At 37.3% G+C, this 23,391-nt stretch overlaps 2 protein-coding genes across 4 annotated transcripts; one reads left to right on the top strand and one right to left on the bottom strand.

Moving 5' to 3' along the window:
- Positions 1 to 951: 951 nt before the first annotated feature.
- On the top strand, positions 952 to 15,193 carry LOC113751614. Its single transcript, XM_027295681.1, has 24 exons — positions 952 to 1,285; positions 1,379 to 1,488; positions 1,735 to 1,900; positions 2,811 to 2,911; positions 3,023 to 3,095; positions 3,212 to 3,347; positions 3,956 to 4,116; positions 5,242 to 5,366; positions 5,438 to 5,537; positions 6,092 to 6,188; positions 7,449 to 7,500; positions 8,133 to 8,234; positions 8,315 to 8,461; positions 8,541 to 8,703; positions 8,809 to 9,048; positions 9,127 to 9,281; positions 9,932 to 10,060; positions 10,183 to 10,300; positions 10,452 to 10,647; positions 10,826 to 10,937; positions 11,013 to 11,167; positions 11,628 to 13,059; positions 13,611 to 13,805; positions 14,416 to 15,193. The coding sequence occupies exons 1-24, from the start codon at positions 1,153 to 1,155 to the stop codon at positions 14,884 to 14,886; spliced, it is 4,869 nt and encodes a 1,622-aa protein (XP_027151482.1). The 5' UTR covers positions 952 to 1,152; the 3' UTR covers positions 14,887 to 15,193.
- A 2,049-nt stretch (positions 15,194 to 17,242) lies between these two features.
- On the bottom strand, positions 17,243 to 21,344 carry LOC113751273. 3 transcript variants are annotated; one of them, XM_027295216.1, is made up of 11 exons: positions 21,229 to 21,344; positions 20,918 to 21,087; positions 20,540 to 20,638; positions 20,325 to 20,441; positions 19,580 to 20,104; positions 19,102 to 19,457; positions 18,913 to 19,012; positions 18,708 to 18,767; positions 18,234 to 18,317; positions 17,996 to 18,112; positions 17,243 to 17,774 (listed from the first exon to the last, which is right to left on the bottom strand). In XM_027295216.1, exons 2-11 carry the CDS (start codon positions 21,050 to 21,052, stop codon positions 17,472 to 17,474), a joined length of 1,896 nt encoding a protein of 631 aa, XP_027151017.1. In that variant the 5' UTR covers positions 21,053 to 21,087; positions 21,229 to 21,344; the 3' UTR covers positions 17,243 to 17,471. The 3 variants fall into 3 exon arrangements, with proteins under 3 accessions (XP_027151017.1, XP_027151016.1, XP_027151018.1); XM_027295215.1 differs by having other exon boundaries at positions 20,918 to 21,344; XM_027295217.1 differs by lacking the exon at positions 20,540 to 20,638 and having other exon boundaries at positions 20,918 to 21,344.
- Between the last annotated feature and the right edge of the window lie 2,047 nt (positions 21,345 to 23,391).

Consider the following 23,391-nt stretch of genomic DNA (forward strand, 5'->3'; position numbering starts at 1 on the left):
TTAAAGTAACAAATACATCACCGTCTACGACACATTGATAATAGCGGTGCTAAGCACCCAAAAAAAAAAAAAAAAAAACTCAATGAGATGGATGTAGTTTTTAAGACAGTATATACATGTTATTAACATAATATACCAAGCTTACTTTTTAAAATCATCAAGTTTGAAATCAATTACATTAAGACCTCGTAATTCGAATAAATATTCAAGTAAGTCCTTTATATAAGAGCAGCATGTAATTCATCTTCTTGTTTTTTAATTTTTTTCTCATGTAGGATTTAAGAAACGGAAAGAGAAAAGGAAAATTAGAACTCAAGACCTCTAAGTGACTTGTATTTCTTTTTGTTTGTGTAAAGTTACACTCTGAATATTTAACACTATAGCATGTGATGTACTCCTTCCGTCCCACTTTGATAGTCCTGTATTCTTTTTTCATCTGTCCCAAATTGTAGTCCACTTTCCAATTGAAGAATGTAGTTGTATTTTAATTTTCCTAAAATACCCTTATTCAATGTAAATAGTTGTAACTATAAACCTACCCCATTTAATGAGAGTTGATTCTTTTTTTACCATCAATTCAAGTTCCCATAAAGTTGTATCATATTTAATGTGAGGGTATTTTAGAAAAATAGCAATCTAAATTTACTTTTCCAACAAAGTTAACTACTTTTTCTTAAACTGTGTGAAAAAAGAAACAGGACTATCAAAGTGGGACGGAGGTATAAGATAAATATAAGCAGATTATTTTGTTAAAAAATGGGGAGTACACATGAAAAGGATGCATGCAATGCAAGAAACGAAGGACTCGAAAGCGCTGCATAGCACACCGCTTTCTATTCTGTTTCGAGCGGGTTGACTTTGTTAAATGGACCCAGCACGACTTCATTTAAGATTAAAATGTTCTGTTCCCAATTTTTATAATATGTTTACCACTTTGCTCCCGACCTCTTTTTTAATTACTTTTTTCTTCCGTTTCTTAATTTTAGTTACGGAAATCATGTTCGTTGATGAATAGCTCAAACGATTTCAAAATCAATGAGCTAAAAGCACCTTCCTCTCGATCTCGATATCTGTAGGCACTTTTGGAGTTAGTGTTGTCATTCCTAATTTGATTTAGGGAACCGATCAGCTGAAATTGGAGAGGAATAATTGATGGAGTGGGCGACGCTACAGCATCTAGATCTCCGGCACGTTGGTCGGAGTTCGAAATCCTTGCAGCCTCATGCCGCCACATTTCACCCTACTCTGGCTATTGTGGCCGCCGCTGTCGGAACTCACATCATTGGTAAACTGATTTCCTTTGTAATTTTGATAATTTCCTTTGATCTAAGGCAATTGCCTGCTTAATTTTTTGTTAAATTATTTGCTTAAAATCTAGAATTCGATGCGCATACTGGAAGTAAGATCGCGGCCATCGATATTGGTTCTCCGGTTGTGCGTATGGCTTATAGTCCTACCAGCGGCCATGCCATCATTGCAATACTCGAGGTTAGTTTTGGATGAAATTTCAATGAACAAACTGTATAGTTGTACTTTTTGAAACCGTAAGATCAGTACTCCGATTGTTGCTCTTCTTCTGTGCTCATGTCAATTACTTCGTCCTTCGTTTAAGATAAATCTTTTTTTTCAAAAAAAAAAACTATTTATAAGTGCTTAATGTGCTTCTTTAGTCTATAGAAACTGACAGTGGAGCATTTCCTGCTTGTATGGGGAAATTTGGTGTTTCATGCGCAGGATTGTACAATTCGATCCTGTGATTTTGACTCTGAGCAAACATGTGTGCTGCATTCACCTGAAAAGAGAATGGAACAAATTTCTTCTGATACAGAAGTTCATCTTGCCTTGACTTCTCTTCAACCTATTGTGTTTTTTGGTTTCCATCGAAGGATGAGTGTAACAGGTTGGTTTGGTTGTCAGTTGTGCAAGTAGTTATATAATCTTTTCCCTCTTCTGAGCCAGGATATAGGTTACTTGTAGACTATACTTGCTGTTGGCAAACAAACCTCCCAAAAGACGGTAACAAATAAGTGAACAATGGAATGGCTTAGATGGCTAATATTATGTTGGAATGCATATTCTTATACTGTCTTTATGCATTAAAAGATAAGGTAGAAGGAGATGTACTCAAATACATACACAAAATTCAACTGTCATTTGACTATACAAGTACTTTCCAACTTCTAAACAACCTCTGCTTAACAGACAGGAATTATTATATTGCCATAAAACTTTGAAATTTCAATGCGTAAAGAATGAGTTAGAAATGGATACTATGCAGTTGGCATATATGCATGCCTGACAACCAAGACGCTCACTGGAAATAAACATCATCACCATAAACTGCTATGAAGTGGCAAGGAAAAATAAATATAAAATCTTTAAATTAATTACTTTGGAGAAGAAAGGATGGAGTTTAAATCATACAAGTACCTGACATAAGGGATTGGCAACTTAAGAGCTACCCATGAAACTCACTTCAACATGATTATGATAAGTTTTGTTTGGATAGAATGAGTGCAAGCTATAAAGCTTATGTTTTTAGTTTAATGTTTTTAAACTCGACAACATCCAGCGAAGATGAAAAGGCAATTGTCAGGATAGCATTGATAGCATTGTGTTGCTTGTCTCTCTTCTATTTAATGGGATTCATCTAGCGAAATTTATTTTCTTATCTGTCTCCATCTCGCTGCTCCCCTGTCTGACTTGAACTATATCATGTCACATACATAATTTTATCAGTTATGCTTTTCTTCATGTAGCTATTTTCTTGGAATTGGTTTTCTAACTTCATGGTATTTGCTCTTCTAAAGTTGTTGGAACAGTGGAAGGTGGGAAAGCTCCTACGAAAATAAAGACAGACCTGAAGAAACCTATTGTTAATCTTGCTTGCCACCCTCGCCTTCCTGTTTTGGTAAAATTTTTTCTCTAGTTTCTGTTCCTTTCTAGATCTATCTTCTGCCTTTAATGCCAAGGACTTTAACTTGTGGGTATTGAAGTGAGCTTTTCTCGTCTTCCATTCCAGTATGTAGCTTATGCAGATGGTCTGATCCGAGCCTATAATATCCATACATATGCTGTTCATTACACCCTACAACGTGAGATTTACTTAACTTTCATTTGTGATATTATAGTCTAGTCCTCTAGTAGATATCTCTCTCTCTCTCTCTCTGGGGTTAGTGATTCCATCTCTATTTTTTTTATGTCATTTTAGTTGATAACACCATAAAGCTAATTGGAGCTGGAGCATTTGCCTTTCATCCAACATTAGAGTGGGTTTTCATTGGTGATAGACGTGGTACACTTCTTGCTTGGGATGTATCGACTGAAAGGCCTATGATGATAGGGATGTAAGTTTTACAAGGTTCTGCTACTGTGTTTATGAATTGCCTCCATGAGGATGAGTTCTTATGCATTTAAAGATGTGCACTTTTGTGTTATTTCTTGTTAAGGAAGTAAAAGATGATGTTAAATAGAAGTCAGGTAGTCGCACACTTCAACCTTGCACCAAATAAAAGACCAGTTAGAACTATTATTAAAAACATATTATTTTTAGTGTTCATAGTAACATGTACCTCTCTCTCTCTCTCTCCCCTTAATATGTGGTGAATAGGCTCACATTGCTGGAAAATTTATTGAGCTTTTGGTATTGGTTTTGCTTAATGTATAATCTAATTTAGCTGTATATTGCTTTTGATACAACAGTGCAAATGTTTGCTTCAGCAGCATGTTTGGAAGTCAGATGTAATTGCAAGTTCCACATCATTCCTTCTTGCATACTAATGGAGTTTCCGTTACTTTGCAAATTTTTCTTGGCCACTTGTGAGGGAATAATATTGGATCCATGGATTTGTTACTAATCTGTGATGTGAACGTATTTGTGGTTATTTCTGTTTCTTTTCCTCAATTCTGTTTAGTTCTGAATCATGAAGTTTCTGTCTACTAATGGAAATTGCAGTACTCAAGTTGGTTCTCAGCCAATTACATCAGTTGCTTGGCTCCCAGTGTTACGGTTACTTGTTACGTTGTCAAAAGATGGAAGCATCCAATTATGGAAGACTCGAGTTAATGTGAATCCCAATAGACCTCCAATGCAAGCAAATTTTTTTGAGACTGCTGGTTGGTTTACTAGTTGATTCCTTGTAGAATAATATTTTGCACTAATTGTTGTGCATATAGCAACTGGAAAAGGAGGTTAACTGAGTAATCCAATTCATTTTTTATCCTCTTATTGGTTTGTCTACATACATGGATTTCATTAGAGAAGAAGATGAGCAAGCCTTATACCTCAATAATCATACATAACCTATATTAAATACTATTATTCAATGAACCCTACTGATTAGAATCATGTACTCCTGTGTGAATAATGTTACATTGGGCTAGAAGAAGTTGAAAATGAGGTTGACTTAGAAGCTGTCATAGTAAAACAATTAGCGAGGCATTTATATTGAAATAATTCTGTGACAACTGTAACGTCGCAGAGCATCTTTTAAGAGGTAAAGTAAAGCTATCTTGAGGCCTTGCTGAAAGGCTCTTTAAGCTTTCATAGATGTATGGTGTTCTTGTCTGAGTCCATATTAATGCTGAATTTTATTCTTTTTCCAGCAATAGAGATGGCATTACCTGCCAACATACAAGGATTGCTATAACTGTAGGCTTCCGTATGGCAATGTCATACTGCAAGATGTTCACATACACATGCATTCTCACGAGCTCTACCTTGGTAGATAACAAACTTTGGAAGAAAAATGTAAACATATCGTTACATCTCTAATAAAAATCTTTTTTTTTTCTTCAAGCAGTTTTCATAGGATATGTGCCACAATCCATAGCACACACTGATGTTAGAAATTGTATAGGTTTTCGATACCTAGATAAGACTATCTTTGTTCCCTATGAAATTTAGAGGGGCCTAATCAGAATTTAACTTCTGAGTCCCAACCTTGAATCGAGAAATCGCTATTGTCGTGAAGCTTCTAAAGAAGCAAAGAAGTTCGAATATTTTATATGCAATGAAGCTGACAAAGGTGGGAGGAGAAGAACAATTTGAAATGACAAAGTTATTCCTCTTTGTTTTGAAGACGTTGTGGTTTGTCTCTTAGATCTGAGTGTTGTGGTCTGTCATGTGTCTGAAAAAAGATTCAATAAGATATTCATTTTTTTTTTGCTATTTTTTATTCCTTGTGCAAGTGTTATGTCCTATGGTTCTCTGATGGATGTTTCTTGCACTGTCTTACGCAGGAATTGAATCAATTGACATCCCTCGGATTCTCTCTCAGAAAGGGGGAGAAGCAGTTTACCCTTTACCACGAATAAAGGCTTTAGAGATTCATCCAAAATTAAACCTGGCAGCTGTATTGTTTGCAGTGAGTGTTGCGTTAGTATCATAAATAGCTCACTCAATTCTTTGTCTAAACAATTTGTTGTTGTGTAATAGAGTATGACCAGTGGAGACAACCGAAAAAACAGATCTGCATATACAAGGGAAGGACGGAAACAGCTGTTTGCTGTTTTGCAAAGTGCAAGGGGATCTTCAGGTGATACTTCTCTCTCGATATGCTATTAGATATTCATTTTGTGCCTTCCATTTTCTATGTCAATTGTGATAGAATTCAAAATTTCTGCCTTTTTCTTTTATGCATTGTACTTTAGTAAACTAAGCTCTTTCTTTTATTTGGCCTTTCTCTGGTGTTGTTTCAGTGGATTTATTTTCACAGTCAAACCAGTCAGAAAAAGCGAAACATTCTTGAGAAGATAATATCATCTTTGTTTCTTGATTGGGTTGTTTGTTTTGAAATGTGGTGGAGAAGTTTTAAGACTTTAGGTACATAAGTTCTCATTTTGGTTATTGAGGAGAAATATATATTCTATACAATCAAGTAAATGCTGTGTAAGCAATTTTTTTTTTCCATTTTTTTCCTGAAAGGCATTGGATTTTTTACAGTGTTAAAGGAGCATATAAGCACATAGAAATTACCAAAAATTTGCAGTTTGTTTACCTTGGGGTCCGTGTTGGCAAGCTTTGAGGTTTAGGTGTATTTGATGATTTTTTTGCCATGGTTTTTAATAGCCCTAATAATTCATCATGCAGCATCTGTGTTGAAGGAAAAACTCTTATCTCTGGGTTCATCTGGAATATTAGCTGACCATCAGCTTCAAGCACAATTACAAGAGCATCATTTGAAAGGGTTAGTTGGTAGCTATTCTCTTCTTTTTTTCTTTTTACAAAGTTGGTGGTGTCAAGTGAAGCTGGGTTTTATTATTCTTTGTACCTTACATTAGTATGTTCTATGTGGTTAATTACAAACCCTCCCCTCCATCCCCACAATTCCAGACCCAAAAAAAACAAAAAAATGAATGAAGAAAGCAAGTGGAGCATTTTGTTAGCATCACTAATAGATTGTTACAAATGGTGAAAATTCTGAGTTGTCCTTCGAGAGAAAGTGTTAACCTGTTTGTGACACAGAACAAGAAGGGTAAAACAGTGATAACTGATAAGATGCCTTAAACCTTCTATGCTGAGCACAATCTAGCCATAATGCTCATCAATTAATTTGTACAATTTTCAGGTTCATGAATATGCTCTTAATTTTTTGATTTGAATTATGTGGTTAACTCATCTTATCAACCACCTCAATTGTGTGATGATAGAACATTGATTAATATTGCTTAGACTTAGAAGTTGTGTTTTGTATCTCTTATCACTTCATTCTCAATATGGTGATTAAGAAGACATTGTTATATCTTATGAGATGCTAACCAGTACAGAATTTGCCAAACTTCTGCTTTCTGTACTTGACATAGACCTTAAATCTAATAATTTCCTTTCCCAATACTTTATGCATGAAAAAGAAGTTGTTATCACATTTTTCCAACTTTCCCTGTTAAGTTTTGTTGGTCGCACACAACAGATCTTGCACTTTTCTCTTAAAATGCTATTATGTTTGCTCTAGATGGTCATCATGTCATGGTTAGATTACTTGAGGGAAATAAATCAAGTGAATATTCTCCATCAGAAGTAGTAGTACCTAACTGTTTGTAAATTAAGTCTAGAATCACCTGCAATTGCTAATTATGCAGCAGGAATTGCTTGATTGAGTACCTGATCATTTAGTTAGAGTTTATCCTGAATTAGCTGATTCCAGTAATTCAGAGTTCAAGGCATTTTTTTCATCTGTCTTGAGCTATAGCAATTGTTTTTCTCTTAGGAAGGAAACATTAGAGTTTTTTTTTTTAATTTTGAATTTCTTGATGATTAATTAGAAGCAACACAAGGCCATTTTGTAATTTTTCTGAGCTTAGATTGAAAATTTTAATGGTAAGCTTTTGCATGTTTGGTTTTGTATTTGTTTTGTCATTCTTTAGTTTATTCTTTGCCATGGCTATACTCTCCTCCTAAACAAAGGAGTACTTGTATGCTGATAAACCATTTGCTGGTTTCATCTCAGTCAAAATCAAATTACAATATCAGACATTGCACGAAAGGCCTTTCTTTACAGTGTATGTCTCTCTTAATTTATTTCCGCTTCTCTACTAAACATACTTTATGTCGTTGATCTCTGTGGATTAATTGCTCTTTTCTGTTGGCCTCATATTTTGCGTAAAAAATATTTTAGAGGGTGCTCTTAGATCCTCATTTTTATTATTTCTTTTAGAGCATATTGGGTCTGGCATTGCCTCAAGGTACAAATGATTCAACTTGATTTTATATTTTGCAGACAATTATCACTGGACCTTCTAAGTGATGATTATATTCCTAATAAGAGCTTAATTAACATTTAATTTGTTGTGGTTCTTCTTATCTGTCTTTTTCTGCTTTTTGCAAAACAAATTTGATTTTCAGAACTAATTACATGTCTAAAAACTATTAAGGTTCAGAAACCAATTTCTGATGCCTAGCTGGTCTTGTGACTTGCTTGTATCATGCTTTTGTGTTTAGCACATCCTTCAGACATACTGTAAAGATACAGGTTTTTATATGCATAAAATGCACCCTTTTACTTGTCTTTCCATCTTTATGTAGCTGGAGATGTTGAACTTGGCAATACATGTCCTCTCTCTGTTTTTGATCTCAACGGCAGTACTTTATGTGAGTGGTGTTGAATAATTAAATTTTTACCTGGCTGTTGCAGCATTTTATGGAAGGACATGCCAAAACTGCTCCAATAACTCGGTTACCTCTCATCACTATCTTGGATACTAAGCATCTTTTACGAGATGTTCCTGTTTGCCAGGTGACTATGTTGGTTGCATCCCAGTCTTTGATTTCTAATGTATCATAACTTGATCCTAATGTGCTATGTGTTTTTTTCAGCCATTTCATCTGGAGCTAAATTTTTTCAGTAAGCAAAACCGAGTACTTCATTATCCTGTTAGGGCTTTCTATTTGGAAGGGGCAAATCTCATGGCTTATAATCTCTCTTCTGGAGTGGATAATGTCTACAAGAAGCTATACACCTCGGTGAGATTTTTTTTTCTTTTTCTTTTTTTTTGGGCAAATTGATTTGTTGCGGTTTGGTTCTGAATAATTTCTGTCTCAGATACCCGGGAATATAGAATATCATGCGAAGTGCATTGCTTACAGTAAAAAGAAGCACCTGTTTCTGGTTGTTTATGAGTTTAGTGGCACTGCACATGAAGTGATTCTATATTGGGAGAATACAGATCCTCGTTCAACTAATAGTAAAGCAAATACGATCAAAGGTCTTCCCCTTTTGTTACAAGTGTTAATTTGTGCTGCTGCATCTTTTTGTTGTATTTAAATTCATTCAGATCAATAAGCTAAGTTCATTTCCATCAATTTTCCAGGTCGAGATGCTGGTTTTGTTGGTCCTAATGAAAACCATTTTGCAATTCTTGATGAGGACAAGACAGGACTTTCTTTATATATATTACCTGGAGTGGCTTCACAAGAGTCTAAGGACAATAATAGCATGATTGATGGAGACCAAGCTGCCGGTCCTGACATTACGGATGTTACTGCTATTAAGGGCCCACTGCAGTTTATGTTTGAAAGTGAAGTTGATCGTATTTTTTCTACTCCACTAGGTAGTTTTATGAACAATATTTTTATGTTAACCTATTTTTAGGCTTATAAACTTCTGACTGATCATTCCACGGATTTAGAGTCAACCATGCTCTTTGCTTCGCATGGGGATCAAATTGGCTTGGCAAAGCTTGTCCAAGGATACCGCCTTTCAACTGCTGATGGTCATTTCATATCAACTAAAGCTGAAGGGAAAAAATCAATCAAGTTGAAAACCAGTGAGATGGTACTCCAGGTAATTACTCTGGGACCTACTGAATTACTACCACCAATTCCTTCATTTATCTATTATTTTATTTTTTTGCTTTCAATATTATGGCTTATAATTTGAAAAACTTATAGGGAACATGCAAATGCATAAAGAGACGATATTTGCTCTGCAATGAGTACACATGTAGTATTTCTTTAGATTCTTTATAAACATCTAACTTCTTCTGGGAATATGGCATCTTACATCTTAAATTTGTTCAAGACACCAGATGGTTTAAGTGGCATCTCACATCTTATTTAAGTGCAGGAGTACACTTGTGATTGTGTATTCTTTACACAAGTTTACTTACAGTTATAGGTTTTGAGTAGGCAATACTTGGCCTGCTTTAGCTGTGCTCCCATACCTTAGCTTGTGAATTTTTTAATTTTACAATCTGACAATGATTTGAAGTAAGTATCAAATATCAGTCACAAACGGCCTTTAGACTGTGAATTTGTATATGAATTGAAAGCGCTTGCTTGAAGCATGATGATTATTAACATTGACCATCTTATATCTTGTAACACATGCGGCATTTAGTCTTTGCTTCTGTTATACTATGATTTTTGCAGGCTTGTGATTGATTAAAAATTCTGAGGGTAATATTGCTTATGTTTCTAATATGGTCCTCTTAGGTGCACTGGCAAGAAACTCTCAGGGGCTTTGTTGCCGGTATACTAACTACACAGAGAGTGCTCATTGCTTCAGCAGATCTGGATATATTGGCCAGTAGTTCTATGAGATTTGATAAGGGGCTGCCTTCAATATCCTGAATACAGTGTTGCCTTGTGATTTATTTTTTTGATTCTCTTCCTGTGCGTTTGGATTTGTTTGCATATGTTGATTCAATGTCTGTGAATTGCTGGAGTCTTTAACATGTGATTACTTTAGATCCCTTCTCTGGATTGGGCCTGCTCTTCTCTTTTCTACTGCTACTTCCATCAGTATGCTTGGCTGGGATGGAAAAGTGAGAACTGTACTTTCCATATGTATGCCAAATGCAGGTATGCACTTAAGACTTGCGCCAAGTGTGACTGGTTACTTTCTTTGTGGAGAATACTGGTGTAGATTGTTTTACCTTTTTCACATCTCAGTCACATGATTCCTGTTCTGACCCAAAAGGGTTGACTTTTTTTTTTTCTTTTGGCTGTGCAGTACTTGTTGGAGCTTTGAATGATCGCCTGTTGCTTGCAAACCCTACAGATATAAATCCCCGACAAAAGAAGGGGATTGAAATCAAGAGTTGTCTTGTGGGCTTGCTTGAGCCACTTCTTATCGGATTTGCGACAATGCAGCAACATTTTGAGCAGAAGCTTGATCTACCAGAAGTACTTTACCAAATCACCTCAAGGTTCTCCTGCTTATAGAACTTCCTCTTCTCTACTTATTTAATTTCATTGAATTGTAAAGAACTTACGCTTTGTTCCTCTTTTTTTTTTTAATTCTTTTGCTGCATTATGACCTCAGAGATTTATGATATCAAGCTTTTCTGACTGCTCTCGCTCATCATGTTCATTTTCTCCATGAAGGTTTGATAGCTTGAGGATTACTCCAAGATCACTTGATATTCTTGCCAGTGGTTCACCAGTTTGTGGTGATCTTGCTGTTGCTCTGTCGCAATCAGGCCCCCAATTCACACAGGTGATATATGTGCATTTTGTTCAATATCAATGACAATCTGTCGTAGAGTTATTAATTTAACTTCTTTGTTTTAAGGTGTTGCGAGGAATCTATGCAGTTAAAGCACTTCGCTTTTCTACTGCTTTATCTGTCCTAAAGGATGAGTTCTTGCGGTCTAGAGATTATCCACGATGCCCCCCAACCTCACATTTATTCCACCGATTTCGCCAGTTGGGATATGCATGTATCAGGTGGTTGAACATTTTTCTTCTTTTCGGACACATATTTCTGGTCTACTGTACTTCTTTTGATTGCTTTAGCATGTTCTGCTGTGACCAGCCATTGTACACATAGAAAATCTATGGTTTTGACTGAGCAATAAGTTTGTTCTTTCTCTCATCTCAGTAATCTACATCCCACTTCAGGACTTGATGCCGAAGGCCACAGTATCTAAATGTCAAGTAGAAATTCATTGTAGTTTGTTGTTTTGATACTTCTGCATGTAAATGTAAACTTGAATTGAACTGAAGGCCCTGCTTTTGTCGATAAACTATTTTAAGTTTGCAACCGGATATCCTTTTGTCTATAAATTATTTTAAGTATGAAGCCAATTTACTGTAGAGTGGCTATCCTTGTAACAGATGTATTTAAGAATTTATCTTTATAACTTGTTCTTTCTTTTTTACATTGGAACGATATGTGAATTTGCAGATATGGTCAATTTGACAATGCAAAAGAAACTTTTGAAGTAATAGCAGACTTTGAAAGCATGCTTGACCTCTTTATATGCCACCTTAACCCTAGCGCAATGAGGCGTCTTGCTCAGAGATTGGAAGAAGAGGGCGCTGATCCAGAGTTAAGGCGATATTGTGAAAGGATTTTGAGAGTCCGCTCAACAGGGTGGACCCAAGGCATTTTTGCAAATTTTGCTGCTGAAAGTATGGTTCCTAAAGGACCTGAATGGGGTGGTGGGAACTGGGAGATTAAGACTCTTATTAACATGAAGGACATACCTCAATGGGCACTGGCTGCTGAAGTGATGCCTTATATGAGAACTGATGATGGCACCATTCCATCCATTGTTACTGACCACATTGGTGTTTATCTGGGCATCATTAAAGGAAGAGGAAATGTTGTTGAAGTGAGAGAAGATAGTTTGGTGAAAGCATTTAAAGCTGAAGGTAGTAACATCAAAGCAAATGGACTTCAGACAGCTCTAGCCACATCAACACCTGGCAAGTCTAATGGGGTTCCTGAAGGTGAACCAAAATCGAATTCCTTGATGGGCCTAGAAACCCTCTCTCAGCAATTTTCGGGTTCTCATGCAGTTGATGAACAAGCCAAAGCAGCAGAGGAATTTAAAAAATCGCTGTATGGTTCTGCCGCTGATGGTAGCAGCAGTGATGAGGAAGAAAGTTCAAAGACCAAAAAGTTACACATTCGAATTCGAGATAAACCAGTCACATCATCTACCGTGGATGTAAATAAGATTAAAGAAGCCACAAAGCAGTTGGGTTTGCCGATGGGTAGAACCAAATCATCCACTGGTTCATCCCCGGATCTTGGCCTGATTTTATCTCAACCTGCTCCTCCCACCACTGGAAGTGTGACAGCTCCTACAGTTTCTGCACCTACTGATCCTTTTGGAACAGACTCTCTGGTGCAACCTACATCTACCTCACAGCCTTCCCCTATTTCTACTGGTGCTGGAGTTACACCTAGGCCGATCCCGGAGGACTTCTTCCAGAATACCATATCATCTATCCAGGTTGCTGCATCACTGCCTCCTCCTGGAACTTACCTTTCGCAACTGGAAAAGAATTCTCAAGGATTACAAGGTAACAAGGTTGTGGCTAACCAGGAGAGTGCACCTGTAGCTGATATAGGTCTACCTGATGGTGGTGTCCCACCACAAGCAACGCAGCAACCTGTTTCATCTGATTCCATTGGCCTTCCAGGTGGTAGCATACCACCACAGTTAAGTGTTCAGCCTGTCATGCCAGTGCAGTCTCAGCCTCAGATGGCACAAGTTCCAATCTCAACACAGCCCCTTGATCTCAGTTCTCTGGAAGCTCCAGGTTCTGGAATGCCAGGAAGAGCTCCTGAACATCCCACTTCTCCAAAAGCTGTACGTCCTGGACAGGTAAGCATTTAGTTTTGTTTTCATCATCTCTTGTTGTCAAATACTAAGAATTTAAAAGAATCAAAACCTTGTTAGTCAGGGCATAAAGGGTTTCCCGGAAAAGTCTAGAGATGGTTTATCTCAAGATATAATGAATGTGGAGATATTATGTGGCAAACCATGCTCGTAGCCGTCAAAGTTCTCATCAGACCGCCAAAAAAAAAAAAAAGAAAAAAAAGGAAAGGAAACACACTACATTAAACAAAATGTACGAAACACACTACATTAGACGAAATGTCTGAAGGTTCAATTTAGATGCAAATTTTGATTCCAACTCAACACAATGTACGTTCAGTTCTTCAAAATGTAATCACTTTGAACACAAGTAAACATAGAACAAATTTTTATGAGTGCCATACATGGTGTTAAAAATGATGTACATGGCATATACAAATAGAGAACATAAAATATGGCAGTCTAGTATCTGCCGCAGACTATCGGGGTTATGTTTTATGTTTAAAAACCTGGCATATGGTTATTCTGCCTTAATCCTTTTATTCTACTCATTACAGGTTCCTCGTGGGGCTGCTGCTCCATTTTGCTTCAAGACCGGAATGTCTCATCTTGAGCAGAATCAACTTCCAGATGCATTATCCTGCTTTGATGAAGCTTTCCTAGCACTGGCCAAGGATCAGTCTCGTGGAGCTGATATCAAGGCTCAGGCCACAATATGTGCTCAGTATAAAATTGCAGTCACGCTACTCCGGGTATTGTAATTCTTAACCTTGGGAAAACTCATATGGTCTCTCTTCAGGTATCAGTTTAAAATGTCTTTTACACGAGGAGTGAGCATGCATAAGGTTGGTATAGCCAAAATCTGTATTCTCGTCGGTCTAGTCTTGGTTCTAAAAGTTCCATCAGCCACCTTAACATAACGAGGCAATGAAGGTCAAAGTAGGATTGAATTGGATGTTGATAAGTTCCATGGCTTCCATCAGCCGCCTTAACATAACGAGGCAATGAAGGTCGAAGTAGGATTGAATTGGATGTTGATAATTTCAATTGCCACAACTAAATATGTAAACCAAGTGTATCATTTGTGGCCAAATTGCCACCACTCGTTGGCTTCCTAAAACAAAAGCATATGGTGAGCCTTTTGATAACCATCCTATTGCTTGATTTAGCAATCTTGCAATCCCAAGGAGTGAACCAAAGCAAAAAAAATCCACAACTATGGTTTAATCTTCTGAATGTTATTACATGATGATTGTTAAGTAGAATTCGCTCAATTTTGTCGGTGATGTCCTTTTCATTCTTCTGGTAGCATTTTATTCCACCACATTTCCTCCGGAAATCACATGCTTTTTTTTTCCCCAGGAAATTAGCCGGTTACAGAAAGTCCAAGGCCCAAGTGCTATCAGTGCAAAAGATGAGATGGCAAGGTTGTCTCGTCACCTCGGTTCATTGCCTCTTCTTGCCAAGCACCGGATAAATTGCATTCGAACTGCCATAAAAAGGAATATGGATGTGCAGAATTATGCCTATTCGAAGCAGATGCTTGAATTGCTCCTATCTAAAGCCCCTCCTGGCAAGCAAGATGAGTTGCGTAGCCTAATTGACATTTGCGTTCAGAGAGGATTGTCCAACAAGTCTATTGATCCTTTAGAAGACCCTTCCCAGTTCTGTGCTGCTACACTTGGTCGTTTATCAACAATTGGTTATGATGTTTGCGATCTATGTGGGGCCAAATTTTCTGCACTGTCCACACCTGGCTGCATTATCTGTGGAATGGGAAGCATCAAAAGATCTGATGCTCTTGCGGGACCTGTCCCTTCGCCATTTGGCTGAGATTCATAAGCTTCCTGGATCGACTTAATTGGCAATTTTGTTGTGTGCTACTTCCTTATTTTGATCCAGCTTCATGCTGTGATTTTGCTTATGCTACCCTCTTTTTTTATAATTTTGTCCTCTTTTTTTTTTTTTTTTTCATTTTCATCTTTTGGTTATTTTTCCAGTAGGTATGTTGTTAGCTGTACAGTTTATGTTGTTTCATATTGGGAGGCTTTCATATTTCATGTACTATAATCAATGTACTCCCAGCAGAGGGACCTGGGTGTATTCTTTGCTGTATTTAAGTGTATTGGTTTTGTATGCTTCAGCTGATTTGATTAATAACGGGAAGAGTAGGGATGGCAATGGGGGCGGTTGCCCGGGTGTATTCTTTGCTGTATTTAAGTGTATTGGTTTTGTATGCTTCAGCTGATTTGATTAATAATGGGAAAAGTAGGGATGGCAATGGGGGCAGGTGCCCGCGGGCAACCGCCCCGCGGGGGTCTCTCGGGGCGGGGGTAATTTTTCCCCCCGTTTAGAAACGGGGCGGGGGAGTATACCCCCGCCCCGCCACCGCAAAAAAAAAAATATATATATATATAATTATATATAATATGTAATTTAATTAGTTATAAACTTATGATAATGATATTATTAGTTAGATGTATTATATAATGTATATTAGTGTATGTAATATAATTGATATTATCAATTATACGAATAATTAGACATGTCTACTAATAGAATTTATTAATTAGTTATACTAAATTTACTAATACATTTATACTAAATTTCTAATTACACTTAATAGAATAACACTTTTTTCTCAAAAAAAAACACAAACACAATAATGAATTAGTGATTGTATTTGTACCAAAAGTGAAAACTTGACTATTTTAGTTGTATTTATTTTATCATGTTGGATTGTATTCAAATAACTTTTGTTTGATTATTTTTATGAGTTTCAATTGTAAAATTAAAATAAATAATAACTTGATGATGTGTTGATATTTTAGTACTTGATTATTTATTAAAATTTAACTATAATAAAATTTTATTAATTCAGCGGAGAAAATTTTATTAACCCCGCGGGGAAGCTGGGCGGGGCGGGGGGGAGTTTGTAGCTAGGGCTGTCAACGGGCCGGGTCCGGGCCGAAATTCATTATTCCGGACCCGGACCCGAATTACTATGCCGGATCCGGATCCGACCCGTTTACCCGACGGGTCTTTTATTCTATGTTCCGGATCCGGATCCGGCGGGTCTCGGATCCGGATCCGGGTCTACCCGAACAAATTTACCAAAATTTATAATTTCTAATAAAAATGAGAAAAAAATATATTTGTAAACTAATTTCTAACTAATGCAAAGAAAAAATCAAATAAGAAAAGAAATCAAATTAACTTTATTAAAATACATCACCCTAATCAAATTATATTGATAAATATATATTTTTTAAATTATTAATTCATTTATATCCGGATCCAGGTCTAAAACGGGTCGGAATACTATATTCCGTATCCGACCCGTTTTTTGTTTGACAAAACGGATCCGGATCCGGATCCGGGAAACGGAATTAAATCTCTACCCATACCCGCAAAAATTTCACGGATCCGGTCCGGATCCGGGTCTAGACCCGACCCGTTGACAGGCCTATTTGTAGCCATCCCTAGGGAAGAGTCTCTGACAAAACAATTGATCGCATTACGTTTTCAATGTCAACATATGGAACCGTGATACCTACTGAAATGAGAATGTCTTAAGAGAGCCCAGTGCCTTCTTTACATAACGCTAAGTTTGACAAATAAATGTTAAAGCATACGATAGGGAAACTCCTCGAGCGTAAACAGCTGCTAAGCAGTAATTTTACGAGAAGATTTTTATTGTATCAATGCATCGGGTTCACATTAATCCATAATACGGCGCTTTAACGACAGATTCTATACTTATTCACAATTTCTTTGTAGTATATATCAGAATAGGCGAAACGTGGAATGGGAAGGTGAGCCTCTCTTTCGGATCAATATTGTATTGTGGAAAAATATGGGAAACTGTGAAATTCGTTGATATTAAGAAGAGATCTAGCTACATTCACCCACGATGGGGATATAAATAAATCCCAAATTCCAACTCGAATTTATACGGTAAAAGAATTTGTGCATGTGGGTTATTAGACCATAAACGGCATCTGATGCACATGCGTGCGGCGGCAACCTTTTCTTTTTTTTTTTTTTTCCTGTTCAGTAGTTAAGTTCTGGGGGAATCACAAGCTTCTGCAGTACTCGAGATTGCCTCGTAAAAGTACTCCCCTGAATATTGTGCGGGAAGGGCAATAATTGGATATAATTTAGCATCAACTGAGGAAAGGACAAACACTTTCAGAGAGGAATACAATGAATGAATTCACAGCAAATACCTATCAATAGGAGATGTTACCAATTTTATGCCGGTTCCTGACAAATACAATCTCCCAGTTTATTTCTATGTATTTCATCTAATTTTTTCAGTATTTCTAGGAATCTGCAATCTAAGTTCTGAGAAGTTTGGAGACTGAAGGTTCTGAATAAGGGAAAAAAGAAGAAAAAGACGGGAAACTAAAAACTTATCACAGGTATATGAGGTACCTGAAACTGTAATTATAAGGCATTATTTCAACTATTTGAGAAAGAGGGTCTCCTCCTCTTCTCACGAGGCATTTTAGAGTTTCATTCCTGAGTTTATCTGGTAGCTGCAAACAAACCCAATCTAGTAATGCCTCCAAGTCTTTTGCAAAGTCAAGAAGATACCAGTCCAGCAATTTGGGGATTACTAGCTTGTTTGCCGGTGAAATGCCAACTGCAGCTTGCAAATATTCCCTCTTCGCAGCTTCCAACTCGTTCTCGACTTGTGCTGCAGTGTACACTCGAACCTTCATTTAAGAAAATTGCGGCCCTCATTACTACTACAAGCAAAATAAGATTTAAAATCTTTGGAAAGCTAAACAACGGGGCAATCGTGGCAAACTGCTGTTGGTGAGGAACAGCTATCCCTTCGTCAAAGGGAACAGAAAACATACTCCCTTTACCTCGGACATCAAGTGACTCTACTTTAAAACAACTCCAGCTTGTTTGAAGAAAAGAATCAACTTACAGCAGGGGAGGACCAACACCCACAGGAGAGTGCAAATGTCACCAATGGTTCGGACCACTCCAAACCGAAGAGAGCGTGAGCCTTCATTTCATCACCTTTTGCTGATTTTGGACCAGTCTGTTGACAAAGGTGAAAAAAAAAAAGCTATGACCAATCTCATCAAATTCTGGAAGCTATTACCATATGCTTACAGGAAACGAGCAAAAGAGATTACGAAATTAAATGGATCACGACTTACATGTTTTAGATGATAAGGCAACCTCAGGATAAAATGCTCAATTGTTATTGCATTTAGCAGATGTCCGCCAACTGTGATTGTTGCCTGACAAAGAGCATGGTTGGGTTTTAAATTTTATTTAAGTGCTGAAATGGGCATGCTATGGTTCACATAAAATGCTATAGCCTAGTGATGAACCGAAATTTATTCCTAAAAAAAATGAAAGCTTTCACTACAAAGCATAATGTTATTATTCATTTGGTTAAAGAAATTATGAACAAGTACCAGGCCTTTGCAATACAAAGTTTATGCCTTTGCCCTCAGCTGTTATGTGACACTATACTGTACATTGAATTATTATTCCTGGTCAAAAAGCAGAAATCAAAATTGAAAATGAGATGATTCCTAGTATTGATTGATGCTTTGTCATTCATCTTGATAAAGATCAAAGATTTATGGAAAGCAAGACTCGCAGTTTGAATTTAGAGATCTTGCCTTTTGCAAAAGTTCTACAACCCTCTCAGGACTGTCAGGAATTCCTTGCTCTAAAAATGCCTGACAAGTTAAAAAGGAACAGACGGTCATCTTCCAGTGCAATAATTCGGTTGAAAGATATAGCCTAAAGAAGAAAATACTACATGTAAAAAGAGAAGAAACGTTTGGAGAGTCCAATGCCATTTAATGATATACAACCCCTTACATTCATTATGCAGGAATTGTATGTGTTTATCCAGAAAGCAAGTTTCTGCTGATGGCTGAGTCCCTCTAAATTGACTGTTGCTAGCTTGCCAAGGAGGAGCCTGCAATAAAGCTAATGGAACTCAAAACCAAAGGATTCCTGAGAGTTAAAAGAAACGAAGCTAAAAAGAATAACAGCCTAATGCCTCACCTGAGTCTCCGAATCAGAAACAGAGCATTTGCTTTCCGGTTGAAATCAACGGAGCTAGCTTCAATGGCTGGAAACATTTTGTAAGGACCAAAGTCTCTCTTTCCAGAGCCTGTAGAGATCAAGTAAGGATCTCGAAAATCTGTGTCCACATTGTGCTCGCTCAAATCCCCTGCTATAACAGAGGAAAAGGATTCTGAATCCAGTGTCTTCCCTTTTGATGTACTCAACCTTAAAAATATGTTGCACAAGCATTTCAAAATATCCTGGGAAGTTCTGTTGGCCTCTGTTTCAGCTTCAAACACCCTATCATCTGAAGAACCTGAAGAACTCTCTTGTGCCTGGTCCACAACTCTGCACTGCAGTAATACAGTTCCTAAGTTAGACAACTGGCTCTCTCCATAGTGGCAGAAATTACAGTTCCAGTAAGTCCAGTGAGTCATCAAGACATCGAAGCCAACTAAATCAACTTGAATAGTACCTGCAATTTCACGGAATCAGCTCCTTTGCCTATTTGTTCTGGTTTGATTGGACATCGTCTTATTGGAGTTTTTGTTGCAGCGGCTTTCTGTGCTGGAGCTAATTTATCCTTCACTAAATTAGCCCAGGACTGATTTTCTTTTCCAAGCCTTTCTTCCCCTGGAGAATTTGGTTTCTTTAGCACTTGCTCTCCATATGTTGGCCTGCCATGGGAATATGTCATGTTGCCATCAGCGTCAGATGATGCTTGTTTTCTGGTTGAAAAACTTCTAGCCAGAGAAGGCGACTGCATTGCTGCAGCCCAAGAAGATTCCAAGTTTATATTGCCATGGGAAAAGGATCTTAAATGCCTTCTCCTTCTGGAACTAAGCACCTCAGTGCATGAATCAGCAGCGTTGTTCTCATTGCTCCTGCAGGGTGTGTGAACGGCTTCCTGGTGGAGACCTTGCCTGAAATTCACAACCAGTTCTTCAAGATACACAACCTCCTCTTCCAAAACAGCCACTTCAGCAAGAAGTTCTAGCATCTAAAAAATCAGAACTGAAAAAATCAACACCATTTTCGTAATTAAGATTTTGTGCGCTAGAAACATCAAAATGGAGAAAATAGGAATAGCCCGCCACATCAACGGTGACACATTAGTCATTTTGGCCACACCAATTAACGATCTTCTGTACCATGTCAAATAAATGAACGAAGAAAATATTGGATCCAAAGAAAGCCAATTTTGTACTAATAATACTGACGTATTGAGGGAGATAAGGAGGCAGACGTGGCAAAGCTCCCAATGGTCTATTTAATGCCCTCTCCAATGCTCTATGAACATTCTCTTCATGTCTCAGCTTCTTCTTCAGCTTATCAACCTGCCAACAAGCCAAACATTCAGCATTTCTATAAAAATCTAAACTTGCTATAAAATTGCAGCCAATCAGTCACATTTAGCAGGACAGAATTTGATTACATCTTGCAACAGTGCCAATTTTCTTTCTCTGGCTGATGGACGTCTATTAACTTTCTTCGCGGGTAGTATTTTGCACTCCAGCAATTCCATTTTCTTCTCCTATTGCAAGATTCAGGCTTTATCAATCAAACTATCATCTTGTATGAAACAAAAATCCCATCTCAGATATAATTCTTGTTCATCTTTAACTAATAAAGCTGCATATGAGAACCCCTATAAGAATTGGATCAAAAGTTCGAAACTTTTCAGATCAGAGTGACAATTCACAGTCTACTATGTCTAGGTAGCAGGTAAAGGAGACGGAAATCTATAAAGAAAGCAGGGAGGGGGGTGGTTCATGGCCTACCCCATAAAAACAAAAAGTAAGCTAGGACTCACATCTTGGGGATACAAAGGCGCTTTCTTAAAGTGAAGACCAGAAGCAGCAGCAGCAGTACAATGTTTGCTACTCATTTCCTCTTTACTTCCCATGAAACATCCATCATGATTGTGCACTCCAATAGCATTTAACATCTTAACTAGTTAGCCTGGCCATCCGATTTCTCCATCTCATAAAAAGAAAGAGCTTGATTCAATGTAAAAGAAGAAGACAGGAAGACAATTTTTCTTGTATTCAGACGAGAAAAAAATGCAGTAGTACAAATGTTTGAACTAGCGAAGACATTCATGAGAGTTGAAGAAACAAGAACCTTGAGGGAGTGTTAATACATACTGATTTAGATACCATTGAAGGAGAGAGGGAATGAAAACAGAAACAAGAAAAAACAATAGGAGGGGCGGAGAGAGAAGGAGAGAGCGGGAAAAGTTAAAATGGTAAAATGGTGGTCGCTGCATAGTTGCCAGTATCTATCTTGGTTGTGGATAAAAGAATATGTGAATATGATAAGAGGGATTAATTTATCGATGTCAGTAGTCGCAAAGACTGCTAGTATTAGCAATATTAATCTTGAAGGACGTGATTTAGTGACAATAAAGAAATGCTTTAGCGTCTGAGTCTGGCAGTACTGGTACAGGGCAAGGAGAAGCAGTGAAAAAACAGGGACCAACACTGACTCTTTTTTTTTTTTTTCCAGAAACGATGGATGATATTTTATAAATAATTGAAATATATAATATTTGGGCAACGGCTCAAGCAGCTTTACAAAGTGTACCATGACACTTAAGGAGAGCCAAAAAATCTCTCCTCATCCGTAAGTATGTTTAGAGCATAATGGTTAATTTGATTACATAGAGTCATATTACTAACATTCCTAACTTCAAAAGAGCACATTTGAAACAGATTAGCTAAAGCATGTATGTGTTCAACCAACGTGGCAGTGTTTGGATTGTCTCCTTTCCCATCTTTTAGCAAGGCAATATGTTGCTTGTTAGCATTAATGACTTTGATCCTTTGCCAACTTTGTTGTCTTGCTTTCATTGGTGCCAAAAAATTAGTACCAACACTGACTCGAGTCAGCCAAAAAATTATAAAAACAGATGGAGAAAACGAGGGGTATTGGAGAGCTTCGAAGTCAGGAAAACTCAGTTGGACGGTCACCCACAGCAGGGAAGGGAATGCCGTGAGGTAACACACACTTGCAGAGGATCAGGAACCGGACAACCCCGCACATATGCCATTAAAATCTTTCAAGGACTCAATGCATAATCAATTTCATATGAAGAACTCTAAGTCTAATCCGAATTTTACCGTATATAATCAAAAGTACACAAAGAAAGTTGTACTAGCTACGTGCATGAATTTCTCTGTTGGTTGGCCATTTTTTTTCTATCTTCCTTCAATTTTTATTTTCTGGGGTGGGTTTTGGTGTTTTTGTGGGGATGGGGGGGGGGAGTAAATTGGAATTTTCCATCAGAAAATTGTGGAGGTGTAAAATCTGATTGGGAAGTACAAGGGCAATGAATGCGTGGCAGCAAAATTTGCACTGGGTGTTGGTTTTATGGAAGTAGTAGTACTCAGGTAACTCAACACACTGCTCTGCTGCTGCTGTACTAAGTAGTACTTAATGCCAGTAAATTGTTTTTATTCCTTCTTTTGCATCCACAGAATTAAGATTAAGATGGTAGTAATTGCAGAATTTGATGATTTTAGAATTTCCTCATATTACTAGGGCTCAGCCACACCTACTACGTATACGTAATTATTTCTTGGTTCGCGTTAATGTGATTACTATTAGAAATAACAGCATTCAGGGAACTGCACTTATATTATTAAGGAAAGAAATGCTGACAATTAATTTTTTGAAAAAATAAAAATAAAAAGCTTGGGAATTGACTCAAGAGTCGTACATCCCAATTCTTGATTACTTTAATTTTCTGTTTCGAAGACGGCATTGATGATTGATTTTCTGCTATAGTTAGTGATTGTATGTATAACTTAAAGCTAGTGTATATGTGTGTATATATATATATATATCTATATTTTTCAAAGTAAACAACTAGGTGAATTCCCATGCTATCATCCTCATGTCAAAAGATTAAAATAAAATAAAAGAAAATGAATTTCAAGTGTAGCAATAAATCGAAGAAGAATCTGATTTTTTTTCCCGGATACGATAAATCTGCATTTATTCTATGCTATGAAAAGGGGGGACCTAAAGAGATTTAAGGAAAAATCGACGGAGACTAAACTACCACCGGTGTAGACGAAAACCATTTTAAAGTGGCAGACCACATATAGTGACGGATGGTTGGAGGCAAGGTTTGAATGCTTGACCTCCTGTCCCAAATCCACCTAGCCAAACTCAGTGGTTAAATCCGATTAATTAATCATATAGCGTATGAGTTGTTTTTCTTCTTTCCAACTGGATGATAGGTCTGCTTGCGGAGGCCAATAGTCATCCTTTCCAGAATTG

Source organism: Coffea eugenioides, chromosome 11, assembly GCF_003713205.1.
Source record: "Coffea eugenioides isolate CCC68of chromosome 11, Ceug_1.0, whole genome shotgun sequence".
In the NCBI taxonomy this organism is placed as follows: Eukaryota; Viridiplantae; Streptophyta; class Magnoliopsida; order Gentianales; family Rubiaceae; genus Coffea; species Coffea eugenioides.